The sequence below is a fragment of the Lonchura striata genome, chromosome 4 (genome assembly GCF_050655825.1).
Source record: "Lonchura striata isolate lonStrDom1 chromosome 4, ASM5065582v1, whole genome shotgun sequence".
Classification (NCBI taxonomy): domain Eukaryota; kingdom Metazoa; phylum Chordata; class Aves; order Passeriformes; family Estrildidae; genus Lonchura; species Lonchura striata.
In genome coordinates, this window is record NC_140706.1 from 63,165,578 (window position 1) to 63,181,490 (window position 15,913).

General features: G+C 42.1%; 1 protein-coding gene across 1 annotated transcript; it reads left to right on the forward strand.

Annotated features, from left to right (window-relative positions):
- Positions 1 to 7,631: 7,631 nt before the first annotated feature.
- RAB33B (RAB33B, member RAS oncogene family) lies at positions 7,632 to 15,878 on the forward strand. Its single transcript, XM_021548526.3, has 2 exons — positions 7,632 to 7,879; positions 12,998 to 15,878. Exons 1-2 carry the CDS (start codon positions 7,646 to 7,648, stop codon positions 13,439 to 13,441), a joined length of 678 nt encoding a protein of 225 aa, XP_021404201.3. The 5' UTR covers positions 7,632 to 7,645; the 3' UTR covers positions 13,442 to 15,878.
- The last annotated feature ends 35 nt before the right edge of the window (positions 15,879 to 15,913 follow it).

Genomic DNA, 15,913 nt, shown 5'->3' on the forward strand with positions numbered 1-15,913 from the left:
CAGAGATTTCTTATAATCTATTAAGCTGCTTTTATTAATTATTTACTAATTTTTCTTACAGCTGTCTTTATAATCTGCAAGAATTTTTATAAAATGTTAGGAAAATTTTGGCTTCTGGATGTTTACATCGTGCATTTCAAATATTTCTTTTCCTCGCTGGAATCATCAAACATTTGCAATTCTGCATCTCACTTCACTTGCAGTATCAGTCAAATGTCTTAGTGAAATGTAACTGTTTGAGCTGGGAAAAATCCCCAATCTTTGCTTTATTGAAGAGTGAACTTGTTTGTTCTTCTGAATTCTTGTTTTGTCCCCTGATGAGCACCTTTTCCACCATGTCCTTTATGTTCTGTTTAATACTGGAGGACCCTGCTAGCACGGAAACCATCCTGCCTTTTCTAAATTATTGATAGGTACACAAATTGCATACAAGCTATGTGAAAAATGTATGGTGACCTAAATTTACCTAAATGGAGGAAAAGCCTTGTGCTGCAGCTAAGCTGAAGCTGAGGAGGCAAATTGAGCTCAGTGCCAGGCTGCAGGCAGTGGCTGTTGCCAGATGTTAAGAAGAGACAAAAGACTGAGGCCACTGGAATAAGTAATAAGGAGCATTTATCCTTATTTATAAGGATTATACTCTGAATACAGTAAAAAAGTGTAAAAATCTGATATCTGAAAGGACATTTTAGCAAACCATCAGGAAAATAAGCTTTTTTCTCATACCTATGTATACTATAAGATGCATGGGCCCCATCCCCATTGGGGATTTTTTCTTTTCTTTTTCTACATAAATTGTTCTTCCTTGTGAGATCATAGTACTTTCAATAGCATGAATACATCCTAGTATTTGCTTTTGAATATTCCCTCAACTGTGGCCCTTTCAAAAAGCAGGTATTTGTGGCTGACACATTGAAAACTGATGTTCTCTCAGAGGGGTGTCCTGGGTGCAGTAGCAGTGGTTGCTATAGGAATGTTTTGGATTTGTGCTGAACACAGGGTTGATAACACAGAGATGTTTTTGTTATTGCTGAGCAGGGCTTACAGAGAGCCAAGGCCTTTTCTGCTTTTTGTGCCGTCACACTGGTGAGGAAGTTGGGGGTGTTTGGGAGGGTGGGAGGAGACACAGCCCGGACAGGTGATCCCAACTGACCAAAGGGATATTCCAGACCATATGACATCATGTGCAGAATATAAAGTGAGGAGAAGGAGGAAGGAGGGCACATTTGGAGTGATGTTTGTCTTCCCAAATGTATTGGGTCTGGCACAGCCTAGTTTTTGGTAGCGGGGGGGGCACAGAGATGATACTGTGGAAAGCTCCTAGAAACTTCCCACTATGTCCACCAGAGCCAATCTCTGATGGCTCTGAAGATGGACCTGCTGCTGGTCAAAACTGGGCCAAGGAGAGAGGCTGGTAATGTCTCTGTGGTTACATATTTAAGAAGAAAATTTAAAAATTAAAACAAAGTTTTTTCTCCTAGTCAGGGAAGAAGAGGAGGAAGTGAGAGCATGTGAGGGAAACAACACGGAGACCCCAAGGTCAGGGGAGAAGGAAGGGAAGGAGGCGCCCCAGGCACCGGAGCCGAGATGCCTCTGCAGGCCATGGTGAGCCCACGGTGAAGCAGCTGAGCCCCTGCAGCCCATGGGGACCCACGGGGAATGCAGAGATCCACCCCAGCCCGTGCGGGAGGTGCCCTCGGCAGAGCGGGAGAGCCTGGAGGAGGCTCTGGGCCAGGGGAGACCCGGTGGGGAGAGAGCCCTGCATCCAGGCTGGAGCAGCCTGGCCTTGGAGGACTGCACCTGTGGAAGAGTGACACACGTCACAGCAGGTTTGGGAGGACTGGCTGCCCGTAGGAGGGACTCACATTGCAGCAGGTGTGGTATGGCAGCAGCTGGTGGGAGTGGGCCCATGCTGGAGGAGTCCATGGAGAACTATCTCCCCCATGGCCTCACAGGGGAAGGACTCCTCTCCTGGAGCAGTGGAAGAAAATCTCAGTGATGAACTGACCAAACCCCCTGGTGTCCCTGCACTGTCGGTGGGAAGGAGGGAGGGGCTGGAGGGAAATGGTGTTTTAAGAGTTTATTTTACTTCTCATTATTCTCTTCTGATTCTGTTAGTAAGAAACTCACTTTGCAACCTTAATTTGAGCCTGTTTTGCCCTTGAAGTGTCTATCCCAGTCCTCATCTCAACTCACGAGCCCTTTGTTAACTTTTTTCTTTCTCCTCTGCCTGGCTGTGGCAGAGTGAGTGAGTGACTTTCACAGGTGCCTGGTGTTGGGCCAGTGTCAAACCACAATGCCAAGTTACATGGTCCTGCTCTCCTGGAGATGGCTGAACAGCTGCCTGCCCATGGGAAGCAGAGAATTCATTCCTTGCTTTGCTTTGCTTGTCTGTGTGGCTTTTGCTTTCCCTATTAAACTGTCTTTATCTCAGCCCACGGGTTTTCAGGTTTTTACTGCTCTGATTCTCTCCCCAATCCTTTTGGATCTCTGGGAGCAACTCTCTGGGATTTGGTGGCTGCTTGGGGTGAGACTGTCACAGTATGTATTTTTATTCAATGTCTTAGTTGAAATCACAGTAGAACTATGCCCTGCATTACAAGAGTGAGCCTGGGAAAAGAAGGAAAGCTTATTCTTGCAGAAATGAGTAACAAAACCACACCCTGAGATTAAACTATTGGAAGAAAAACCTGTTACCAAGATAATAAAATGCATAATATATCCTTACATTAAGGTCTTGTGAGTCAAGGTCTCAACATGAAGGCAATCACAATACAGCTGGGTTTGTTTGCTGGCTAGGGATGATTTATTGAGGCATTGGTGCACCCAGGTAAATATAGAAGCCTCATGGCATTTGATGACCCTTTGGGATGTGCAGACACCCTTAACACAGCACGTACAATGACAGCAACAGAGAAAGCAGGGAAATAGATTTTGGTTGAACACACACTGCTGCTCACTGTCACTCTGCTCCCTGTCCTTTCTGATTCCCCTTGGATGAGCCATGCCTCCATGACAGAGGGCACATGCCCAGCACCTGAGCCAGGACGTGCAGGCAGTGCTGCTACCGGGCTGGGGTGTGTGACGAGCCCTGGTTTCGGTGCCAAGCTCTTCATGCAGAAGTTACTGAGTTGTCCCATCAGCTATGCAGACAGGCCCACAGCTCGTTCCAGGTGTGCAATGAGGAAAACATCCAAGCACAAACTAGAAATGGGAAAGGTTTTATTGCTTTTAATTTTCAGAAAGCTCTTTGGTTTATAGTTTTGATAAGAATAAGGGCATGGATGTGAATATGAAAGGCACATTCTGGTAACTGGCAGTAAAGCAGCTGTGTCAAAACTTCATTTCAGTGCAAAGATAGATTCCCATCTCTTAAAAAGCTGTTTTTTGCCATGCCAACATTTCTGCCATCTGTATTTTGTCACAAAGGAATGTTTTGGGGGGCAAAATTATTTTGGTGTCAAAATCTCCTTAAAACTTGCAAAGTCAAGTCTTGCAATAGTAGAACTTTTCCTTTCAAAAGCACAGGAATTTTCTTCAAAAATTGAGGATGTGAAGCATCACACCAAAGCCCCACAAGTCAGAGGTACAGTATCTCTGAAAAACTTTTTAAAAAGCTTTAAAGAGACTCTAAAAGCATTTTTAAACTACTTGCCATTAAATCACCTGGAAACTTTTTGATCAGAAAAAAACAAGTAAATGAGACAACCTTAGATTTACACTTTTTTCCCCTAATTTTTTCCTTAACTTAGAACCTAGTAGATGCAATTTTTAGATATTGAATACTCCGCATTTTCATGGAACTAACATGTAAAAATATTCCTTCAGGAGACAACAGAAATAACTGTTCTTGAAATGCTAAGCAAGTCCAGAGACTTGCAACTATTTTCAGAATCCTTCTTGGAAAATTCTACATCTGCTAAATAAAAATAGCTGTGAATTTAGGCTCTTATATGTTCATTCACTGAGCACATCTGAAGAGCACATTAAAAGTACTTGTCCTTGCAAAAGAAGAAAACCAAAAGCTTTTTCAAAAGCTTTTACAGCAAGAAGCATTTTTAATTTATTCTGTGACGATAAATAAATTCAGTTGTATTTGCTGGTTTCCAAATATATTAGAAAGGAAAAGGAATATCCAGAAATAGTCTGTGCTGGATGAAATGTAAGGATCTAATCAACATCTTTATTCCTTCAAGAATAGCAGCAGTGATGAAATTTCCAGTAGCACCAGTATGTGAGCTGAAATAGCTCACATAAAAATGTCCACATCTGATACAAAATTTAAACTCTCAGGTTTAAATGAGGTTATTTACTCTAAGTCCATTGTTTCAGGGGTCAGCTGTATTTCCCATGAAGGAGGGTCTGTCTGTCTCAGGGCTAACAAAACGGGAACTACGGTGGCTGTTGGCAGCATCGTGAGGCAAATTCACTGGCAAGGTTTCCGGGTGCTCATTTAAAAATAGCCGAGACCTAAAGACTAGGAATGCCCTCAGCCACTAGGTGGTATGTTGATTCTGTCATTTAAAGTCCTGACTGTTAAAATAAAAGAAGTTAAGAGCTGTTGAACAGCTCAGATCTAATTCTGGTTCACTTTGGCCCTCCTGGTATAACCCAGAACAAAGCTGTTGGCCTGTGAACAGCTGTTTAAGCTCACCTTTTTGCACACTAGACAGCATAAATCAGAGTACCCCCACTAGAATTATCATTTCACTACTTCCTTGATCATTTGGTTTATAGAGATGGGCTTGCTTCTGCTTCCTCTCCTTAGCTAAAACACATTTTGCATCCTGGGTGCAAGAAGGAACAATTCTGTGCAAGGGACAGTAGGAACCTGAGGGTGACACAACCTCCTCCCCCTACCCTTTAATCTCCCTTCAATAAAATTACTCCTCTTCTTTGACACAATGAATTATTTGAGAGCATAAATAAAATCACCCTGTCTCAGAAGAGGACTACAGGGTGGAAGAACATCTCTACAGTCTTAGGGATTGGTCCAAGAGACATGGAAAGGGAGAGCCAATGAAGTTGCTCGGAACTCAGGATATTTTAATGCTTTTTAAATTTAGTCTAGCCTCTTGTTTTTATATGAGTAATAATGGGTTGCTCAAAGCACTGTCCTCCAACCACGTGACAGTTGATCTTTAGGATCTCAGGATCATTTATTATTTGTGCAGGCAGAAACCTCAAGTGGTCAGGGGCATGTGTAGCAATGTAAGGAGGAGAACTCTCAAAGGCTATTATTAGGTATCTGATCCAAACCTTAAGAATTCTGGCTCAGCTATCAGTTTGCAAAGCCCCTGTTAGGGTAACAGTACTCTCAACTACTGTAATCTACATTTGCTTTTCACTGTAGGGGTTAAACTCTACAAATTTTTGCTGGCGGATACTGTTAAAACTTGATGTCTGTATCTTACCTCTCACCTGTGTTGATTCCCATAGTGAGCCAACAAATTGTTAGGGCAATGCCACACTTTCCTTCTTGAGAGATACATCAATCCTTTCTGGTTCAAGTGTCCTTCCCTGCCAGGCACAATTTGCTTATTGACCGTAAATGGCAGCAGCAGCACAGCCAGGCTGGAGCACAGCTCTCTGCCCTTTTACTTAGTCCTGGTGAGCCACACCTGGAGTACTGTGTCCAGTTCTGGGCTCCTCAGGACAACAGAGACATGGAGCTCCAGGAGCAGGTCCAGCGGAGGGCTATGAAATTATAAAGGGGCTGGATCACCTCTCCTGTGAGGGAAGGATGAGGGAGCTGGGGCTGTACAGCATTGACACAACTGAGAGGGGAGTCTGGGCTGCAGCATCACACCCCAGGCTGAGTCACAACATCATCCCCACAATTACAAACAAGCCCTCACAGTCTTGGTCTTCCCCTTCTGCCTCCAGGCCTTTTGAGTGTGCCACATCAATGCAAACATCTCACAAATACAACTCCCTGTGGATGGTCCCTGTGTGTTGGGATCCCATTACTAAGGTTCAAATTAAAGTGCAAAGGAGACCATATGCCAGTGACAGCAGTATGGGTTTTATCTGATAGTAAATATAAGAGAGAGAAAGAAACAGAAAATAGGTGAGGGGGAACAGAAAGAGAGTAACAGGGACACAGTAAAGAAAATGTCACCAAATGCTCCCTTGATCCTCTCCAGTTTGTCTTCTTGGTGGTGAAGGTTCTCCCAAAAACCATAGAATCTGATGGGTTAACATACGCTCAGGCCAGGTAGGAAAATCCAGGCACCTCCCTGGAGGGGGAGTTTGCCATTGTCCCTTACAAAAGATTCTGAGTTTGTTGCATCACCTGTAGTCCTGTGCTGCCAGGCTTCAGGAATGATTCAGGGGACACTTTGGGGGGCTTTTCATGGATTAAGGCACCCCCTCAGCTGCCTCTCACGGGAATGTCCCATTAGGGTTCCACAGCCACTTTGTGTAAGGGCGGATGGGTTCCCTGCCCCTGAGCAGAGGTTCCAACACACCCAAACTTCCTCCCCACATCTCGGTTGGGGTCAAATCTGTGCAAACCTGCTCCCAGCAAAGGGGTCTGTGTGCTACGGCCTCCCCCACCCCGAAGCAAGACAGAGATGATTCTTAGCATGGTGGCTGTATTTGGCTCACATTCTTTTCCTTGTTGACTTGTTTGTTTCATGTGACTGAAGAATGGGTTTTCCATTTATCTAATCTCAGCAGTTTGACTTCCAGTTCAAAATCCCAGTGAGGTATCTTCAGGGAGGCTTCTTTGATTGTAGCTTCTTTATGCAGTTTTTGTTACAATGAGCAAAACTTGATATCAATGTTTGAGGCATGAACTACTTCAGTTTCTGACATCAAGTTGTCTGCAAAAACTGGATTTGTTATCTCATGTCCAACAAGCCAATAACTACTCAAGAGACACATGATCTGTTTCAGATTGCACAAACCTGGTGCTCCATGATATTCAACAGATCAAGTACCCCAATTCGCAGAACTTTTACTGTTTATGCATTTTTAGCAAAGTGATTAGTGTTCATTAGTTACAAGTCATGTGGTTCTCTTATTAATCAGTATTCTGTCTTCTGCTGGTTAATGGTTCTTTCACCTCTCGTGCTACTGAAGCCCATGCTCAGTCTCTCTCCCTTCTGGATGTGGGTTTTTGTGTCGGTGCTCTGTGAGCTGTCGGGATCTGTCCCTGCTGGAATTACCCATTACCCAGTGGGAGCCGATTTCAGCACATTTACTGAGCTGTCTTCATTTGTTTCTTCCTTATCTTGGGAGTTCTGCCAGATGTCCTTGTGGCCCCTGAATTCCGCATTTTTGGTGTGCACTACGGGACATCCACTTTGTCCACGGTGGTGCACCCTTCTTCCCGAGAAGAAGGAATTAGCCTCTCCTGGGTCTGAGAGCATTGAAGTCTGTCCAGTCCCAAACCCTAACAAGGCGTTTCTACTAACAAATAGCTTTTGGAGCAGTTGGCCATCCCTTCGATCTTTCTGGCAGCTCTGTTCCTCAGACTCACTCTCCCTTCTCATTCATTATCCTGGAAGGCGCACAAAGGAACCGTCGCGCCCGCCGCGTCCGGCGCCCGCCGGCGCGCAGCGCCCCCTGCCGCCCGCGCGGGCCCGGCGGGCGCGCTCTCGCGAGAGCCGGCGGCGCGCGGCGGCTCCGCCCCAGGGCGGCGATGGCGGCGGGCGGCGCGGAGTCCTCGCTGGAGCTCAGCCTGACGGGCTCCGGGGGCGCGCTGCCCCCCGCCCGCTCGCGCATCTTCAAAATCATCGTCATCGGGGACTCCAACGTGGGCAAGACGTGCCTCACCTACCGCTTCTGCGCCGGCCGCTTCCCGCAGCGCACCGAGGCCACCATCGGCGTGGACTTCCGCGAGAGAGCCGTCACCATCGACGGCGAGCACATCAAGGTAACGCGGGGACAGCCGGGCGGAGGGGCGGCGCTGCCGCGGCCGAAGGATGCTCCGCCGGGCGGGTGCCCCGGGCCGGGCTCCGCAGGCTTCGGCCGCCGCCGTGCCCGGAGCTCGCTGCGGCAGCGCCGGCCCCGGAGCTGCTCGCTGCTCGGTACTGGAGCTGCTCCGCCCCGGAGCTGCCCCGCTGCTCGGCCCTGCTCCTCTCGCCACGGCAGTCACGGCGTCGGTTCTGTCATGGCGAGCCAGTTCCTGCCGCGGGCCAAACCTTCTTGCGCCTTTTATCAAAGGCTGATTGGTATTTTATCCTTCCGCTGGACTTACATATACATCTCTTGGCAGTAGTTTAGTCTAACTTGTCCCTGTTAATCAGCAGCGTTTTGCCTCTGAGAAATTCTGCGTCTTTGTTCATTGGACACCAATGTTTTAACCTTCAGCACCACTGAGCCACGTAGGTGCCACTGTTAGGATCATTTTGCGTTAAAAATATTAGGAAATTGAATATTGTTCAGGATTGAGCAGTGTGTTTCGCCTTCTAATTTTTAGGATTCTGTTAAGTTTGCTATGTGATGGTTGTAACCATTATTTGCAGAATACTCTGCCATCGCTTACAGCTGCAGTTTGCTTACTAACTGTTTGAAATGGAATCCCCATCTGCTTTTGTATTACAGTTTGTTTCTATGGGGAAAGCTCAGTTGTGCAGAAAAAGGAAGTTAACAGTAGTCTTGAGCTTGAACTTGGGCATTTATTATCATCAGGCATTAAAACTACAGCTTACAATTATGTAGCTGAAAGCTATACTTTTTCCTTGCTTATTTACTGATAAAAGAAATAATGGAGGATAGATAAGAATAGGAGAGCCAATTTGCTTTTCCCCTCCTGTGCGATTTTTATCTTGAGTTGAAAAAGAAAGGTGAATAGGAGTTTTTTTGTCGATTTTTTTTTTTTTTTTTTTTTTTTTTTTTTTTGTAAAACCACTGACTAGAATTTCTCTGACAGAAGAAAGACCTCCTGAGGGATATTGTTTTGTCAGCACCATCTTACTCACTGGCATTTTCATCACATCTGAATGATGCCTGACCTTTGTTGGAGAAAAGTGAAGAACATAGCACAAGCCACAGCTCTGGGATGCTTCACATAGGTTATTGTGCCATTCTGATAGAAATGTTTCTGTAGATTGTTTTGCTGCATTTTTGAAAATGTTATCTGTGACATAAACCAGTTCTGGTTGAGGAAGATGGAGAAGTGCAGGAGGCTCTTCTGAGACACATTGTTTTGTGCAAGTTCTGTGTCAGCATTAAAGGAATAAATTTTATCTTTATGACCAGGACCCTAGTTCTTGATGGGAGTGTTGTCAAATTTGAACTGATTTTGGGTGGTTTTGGCAACTTCTCTCACTCCTCTTCATCTTTCTCACATGTAGCAGTCAGCTCCAGCAGCACCAGTTCAACCAGGAGAGAGAAGCTCTGATGAACTAAATTATTCTATTCCTTGTTGTTCCCTGAAGGCAGTTTTTCCTCTTGCATCAAAGTAGGTTATAAAATAGTGTCTTCTCCCTTCCCCCAAGCAGCTGGATGGTTCTTTCTTGTGCTCCTACAGCAGTAACTGTTTCCTTCACAGCTGGAAAAGCGCTGTGTCATTGGCAGGAACACAAGCACAGTTCTTGCTGCCTGTCTCTCACACAGTGATTGTGTAGCATTCCAAGACATGGGAACAAGTGTTCCTTGTTCAGTAGGCTGACAGCTTCATATCAAACACTGATGCTTAAATGTGATGAGTAAATTAAAACTTTTAACAAATGGATTTGCTGCCTTCTAAATTTTCCTCTTCCTCGATTGATCTAAGCATTGAAAATTGAAGAAAACAATGATGTCAGTCTTCACTGACTACATTTAAAGAGCAAAGCACAAATGAAATTTAAATAAGGAAGTCCAGATGGCATGTTCTGTACCTTTGAGCTATTGCAAATTTTTTCCCTTTTTAAAGGAGACCAATTATGTTTTTACCAGTGTTTTATAAACCACACGTACAAAGTGAGTCTTTATTTAGAAAAGAGCCTTTCTGGACCACAAGACAGAATCAGAAGGTGGGGTGTGATAGCTGAGTCAGTGTATTTAATATTTTTTACGCCATTTGTCTTTCCTAGGGAATGTGACCAAGTGATTCTATACATTTTTATTAGCTGAGTTATGCTGTTGAACCAAACATTCAAACTGCATATTTTAAAGGGTTATTATAAAAACTGTGGTCCTCTGAAGATGGGTGTTATTGGACTAACAGTGAAATAGTAATCTAATGTTACTTCATCAGTGCACACCCATTAATGTGAACATTTTCACTGTTGTTTTTCAGAAGAGAAAATACTTGGGGTAAGAGGCAGAAATGGATCCATTTCCTCAAGTTCACTTGAACAAGAAAAAAAGAAACTTCTGAAGCGTGTAGTTTTCAACATTGGGAAAGGGGTTTACCTCTCAGTTGAAATGACTCAGTTGATAATGCCCTTCAAGCTTGAATGCTGCATGTAAATGAAATTTTGGAAGAGCTGTAGTTTAAGCTTCACTTGCAAGTTATGTTAACCTTTAATTTAATTTCTCCATCTTTACCCAAGGCTGGCAGTACACTTGCAGATCTCTGCTTGATTGAAGCATGACCGATTTCTGCTCTGTGAATAAGATGGGGAGACAATCGTAAGCTCACAGCTGCCTGTGAAAATCAACTCCCTCCTTAGATTAATTTGATAATAGCATTTTCCAAGATTTATCTCTATGATTCCTTAACATAATATTGTCTATACATAGGATTGCTTCAGCCTGCACTTCTTTTTCCTCTAATTTCTCAAATTCATGAACATTTTCTATGAGTCTCCTGACTGTATGATGTTTTATAAGTGCACAGAACTGGAAGTTTGTCTCACCTGGGTGTGTGACTGAAGCTTATGATTGTGCAGATTCATGGAGATGCTGTCAGCTGTGTGTAGACTGTAATACCACTGGCAAAAAGAAGGGGTTTACTCTAAAATGAGACAGATTGCAACTGGGTACCATTTCATGGGATCAGAGCCAGGGAAACTTTCCTTGCCTTTCCTAACAATCCTAATGACCCTTTCAGAAACAGCGCACAGACACGGGTCTTTCTAAGTGTCTGGATCAAAAGCTGCAGAGAACTGGAGTAGGCTACAAAAGCCAAGCTGCTCTGATGTTCTCATGATGTTCTCAGTTCCCCTGTTGCAACCAGTAGCTGTCATTCCCACCTGCTCTAGTCTGAATTTTTTTTGAGGATGGATGACCTGGGTTGAACATAATATTGCAGAAAAAGTCACACCATTGGAAACATCTTTTATTCTTTTTTTCTTTGGTCTGTCACATGACTGATTCATAACATCCTATGATTGACTCGTGGATCTGGATTGTCATCCATTTTAATAATTTCCAACCTGATGAACCCTTTGCTTTTAAAGAAAAATACCTAATTGTCAGTCACTGGTATCAAGACTTTGCATCTGCTTCTATCCAGTTTCAGCATATTTCCACTGTTGTAGCTTTCAAAACAACTTTATGTGATACTGTAGTCCTCTCTATCACTGATGCTTCTTCTTGCTCTTAGCAGATTTCCCTTGCATTTGGGCTTTCTTTTTTCTAATATAAAAAGTCACTGGTTAAAGTGATAAACAAGACAATTTTCAAGATACTTGCAATTTCTAAAGAAGTTTTACTGAAACATTTGGATCAAAGGAATGCAGAGCTATGGTAAAGGGAGAACAATTTCAACAATTACATAGTGGCTGTGACTTTCATGAGAACAGATTAAATTTCAAATTTATCATCATTGTCTACAGAACGTGTAGTATTCCTTGAGTTCTGAATCTCAAGGAGAACTCCTTTCATTCCTAGGGACAAAAGCTTTTCTGCTCAAAAACCAAAGTACTAATCAAACTGCCTCAGCCATCAGCGATCAGCTATGCAAGACAGTCAGGAAGCTAGGACTCAGCTTTTTCCCAAAAAATCAAATGTCTTTCAGATGTTTCATTATCACTAAGGTGTGTGTGGTAGAGCCACACACCAGTTTATTTCTGACAGTGTACAGGTAATGCAGTGTTGTAGGTGAAGGGGTTCTGACTGCTGTACATTGCTGTTCTTATCACCTGAAGAGCAAGTTTGAGTAAACATTACCATCCACAATTCTGTAGCATTCTCTACACGTCTGAGGACTCCAGGCTTCCATTACACAGGATGATCAATGTATTTAAAATTTCTATTAGCTATTGCTTACATCTGCTGGTGCTACAAAGCTTGTTTATTTTGTTTCAATCTGGACCCCAGAAATTAGAAAGAATTTCAGTTCTTCTGAATGTCTTTCTATTCTGACTGTGCTTATAGCACCTGTGTTCAGTCTGTTTTGGACAGAATGGTGTGTACCTGGAAATGATAATCACATGTTAACAGGAGATTTTTACTTTTCCTTTTTTTTTCCCCTTTTTTTTTTCTTTTTTTTTAATTTTTTCCTTTTATGCATGCCTTGATACTACAAACCATAGTATGGTCCCAGTTAAAGCACTAAAGCAAGTTACGTGTTCATCACAGGAAGGTTTGATTCCAACACATTGCAGGGAAAGATATCTTTGTCCTGTTTTTGTTGGTGATGTTGAAATCAAGCATGGTTTGATTTCTTCCCACTTTTACATGGCAGTTAACATCATGATAACAGCAGAATTTTAGGGAAGATGAGATTATTTTTTGCAATAATGAAAATCATGTCAGCTGAGAGTTGTATTGAAAGTAACACATATTTAATTTTCGAATGAAAATGCTATTGCTAAGACTTCAAGATTTATTTTAATAAAAATCTTTAAAAGTACAGGCTCCAATAAACTTTCAGAAATCTGTTTTTTCTCTCACGTGTCATCATTCCTCCTGGCCTCACTTTTGAGAAGCTTTGAAAGTCAGAGCTTCTGAAATTGTGTGAAAGCAACGGTTTTCTTCAGCACCAGCTTGTCAGTATGATTAACTCAGAAGAGTAGATTTCTGTAATCATGTAACTCTTCTCGCTATGGGTAATTTGTGTTATTTTCCAACATGAGTAATAAAACAATTTTTCCTCTCCTTCTCTTTCTGTTTTCAGATACAGCTATGGGATACTGCAGGCCAGGAGCGCTTCAGGAAGAGCATGGTGCAGCACTACTACAGGAATGTCCATGCTGTGGTGTTTGTGTATGATATGACAAACATTGCCAGTTTCCACAGCCTGCCATCCTGGATAGAGGAATGCAAACAGCACCTTCTTGCCAATGATATACCACGGATTCTGGTTGGAAATAAATGTGACCTGAGAAGTGCTATTCAGGTGCCCACGGACCTGGCCCAGAAGTTCGCTGACACTCACAGCATGCCATTGTTTGAAACCTCTGCCAAGAACCCCAATGACAATGACCATGTGGAGGCCATATTCATGACACTGGCTCACAAGCTTAAAAGTCACAAGCCGTTAATGCTTAGTCAACCCCCAGATCACAATGAAATACATATAAAGCCTGAACCAAAACCTATCACATCCTGCTGGTGTTAGGTAACATTGTCACCAGCTATCACCTTGCTTTGTTTGCAAGTGCTTCAAAATTTTGATCTTTGGCAAAGTTAACAGGTTTTGGTAGCAACTACAGCAAATGTCTTTGGCACTTTAATGTGTTTTTTATTTTAATTTTTCCTGGTGTGGATGTGCCCATCTCTTATGCTCTTGCACTTTGTAATTGTACTTTCTAAATTACTAAGCTTTCACTATAAATATATGGGAGCATACTCACTTTGTAAAGTTTTGACAAAGCAATCCTAGTTGAGCTCTAGTGCACCAGTTTACTTTTGGTTGCTACTTGTGTTGGAATAATGTAGGAGAAAGAGCCTTTTGTGACAACCAGGGAACTTGGGTTTTGGGTCAGCAAGTGGAGAGATTTTTGGCATATGAAGGAATATTAGGTGGCTGGTAGGAAATTAGAAAGCAGGTACCTTTTCATTATAAAAGCAAAAGAAACAGGTCTGTCAGTTTGGGCTGCCAGTGTCGGTGCAAATTGCTAGGTTTTGGCCTGTCATTCCACTATGAACTTGGTCTGTTTTTTCATGGCAGTGGTAATGGAGACTAGGGAGAATAACTTCTCCCTACCTCTAGACAGTTATTTGATACTTAAAATTTTATTAATTTTTCATAATTAGCATGTGGTACCAAACTATGTTATGTTAACCCATATTGTGGAAAGTACTGTAGCACAGGATTTGGGGTAAAATTGGGGCTCTATCCATGTGTGCTCTGATCTTACTAAAATTAAGTTATATATTTCTGAATGTGCTGTGTTTGAGTTGAGTAAGTAAAAGATTGGGTGAATTTGGCAAAAGTGTACTGGTTTTCAAAGACAGGGTGTGCAGGGCTTTAAGAGATCATGAGTGCTTCTCAGATATCTTGAAAAGCCAACTTGATAACATGTATCAGGAATGGGAATGCTTAGGAATATGGTACAGTCTTAAAATATTTCCAAACACAAACTAAATTGGGTCTTGAAATATGGAGTAAATCTACCAACTACATCATCTGTTACAGATTTTTGAGGGAAAACCTGCATGTATAATGTTGTGACTGTATGAAGGGCATCCTTGGCATTACTAATGTGAGCTAATAGGGGTTAGATGAGGGAAATTCTTCCTCTTGGACCACCTTTTTCTGTGTTCTCATAGTTGCAACTGCTTTTTTTCAGTTCTATCTGAAGATCAGTTTCTTAATAAAAATGGTGCTAAGTTGCATACAGCTGCGTAAAGTGAAATGTAAGCCATAGAATGCCATCTATGACTTCATTCACGTGCCATGTCAAACAGTGTTTTGTGACTTAGTTTTTGATGTATAAATGAAGATTTTTTTTTTTTAATTGCAGTGTGTAGTATGTGCTGCTTACTGGAAACTCAATGGAAGGGCTAGTTCAGAAGCTGCCATCCTAATGTTTGTGTTAGAAACAAATTACTGAAACAAGATACCTGTTATTATGTAAACTATTACAATTCTTAAGATGTAATTTCATTACAACTTATACAGAAAAAAATGCATTGACTTTTTTCTAGATTTTGAAAGAGCATTTAATTTGGTCCAATATGATTAAGATGTTTAAAAAGGATCTAAACAAAAGGTAGTACTTCTTCCTGTATAAAGCTGCTTCAATTGTGACAGTATTTTTGTTTAGGAAACATTTGTAAAAGGAAGCTTTTGTATTCACTCTGAACCTTACATGACTAGAATTTACAGTTGTTTCAGAAACAATCACCTTTTTAACACTAGTGTCTTTAATGATTTCTTTAAGAAAATTATTGCTCTTAAATTGATGTTTATACTGTGGTAAGTAAATATGGTTTACAGTCCTGTTGGACAGATTGTTTTTCACTCATGTCCTTAATCCTTTTTCTGAGAAGGATCCTTCTTAATTATTTGTATACTAAATATGTCAGCAAGTTTTCATGGCATTTGTTTGTTTGTTTTGTTTGGTTGGTTTGAGGTTTTGTTTGTTTGTTTGTTTTTAATAAAAATATCCCAGAACTAAGAATTTTAAAGTCAGTCAGGTTGGGGGTTGGGGTAAGAAAATCATGTAACTGCAGTGTTACTGTTAAGTTTTATCTGAAACACCTGCACATCTTTTAAGTTTTATATGAGTTATCACAACTTGTAAATAAGGGCCCTCATGTCATGAAAATTATGTGCAAATGGTGTTCAAGTGTGTAATTCCATGTTGAGCACAAAGCATGTTTTAATGGTTCTTCCATGGAGGCAGTGTGGTCAGTAATGCAGGATTCAGTGTTGCTCCCTGGCTTTCAGTGGGCATATGCTGCCCACAGGATGGATGTCAGAGTACCGAATACTTTGTATGTGTATTTTCACTTTACCAGACTGTAAAGTTGTGTTCTTTTGTATGTCTTGGGGGCAGGCAAGGCACAATCCCAGAAAACTAATAAACTGGCTTTGCCACTAACTGTTACCACTTGTTTTCAATAATTATAAAAGAAATGATAA

Coding starts and splice junctions, on each gene's coding strand:
- RAB33B (XM_021548526.3), top strand. CDS start 7,646: ATGGCGGCGGGCGGCGCGGAGTCCTCGCTGGAGCTCAGCCTGACGGGC. Junction 7,880..12,997: donor TCGACGGCGAGCACATCAAG/GTAACGCGGGGA, acceptor TTCTGTTTTCAG/ATACAGCTATGGGATACTGC.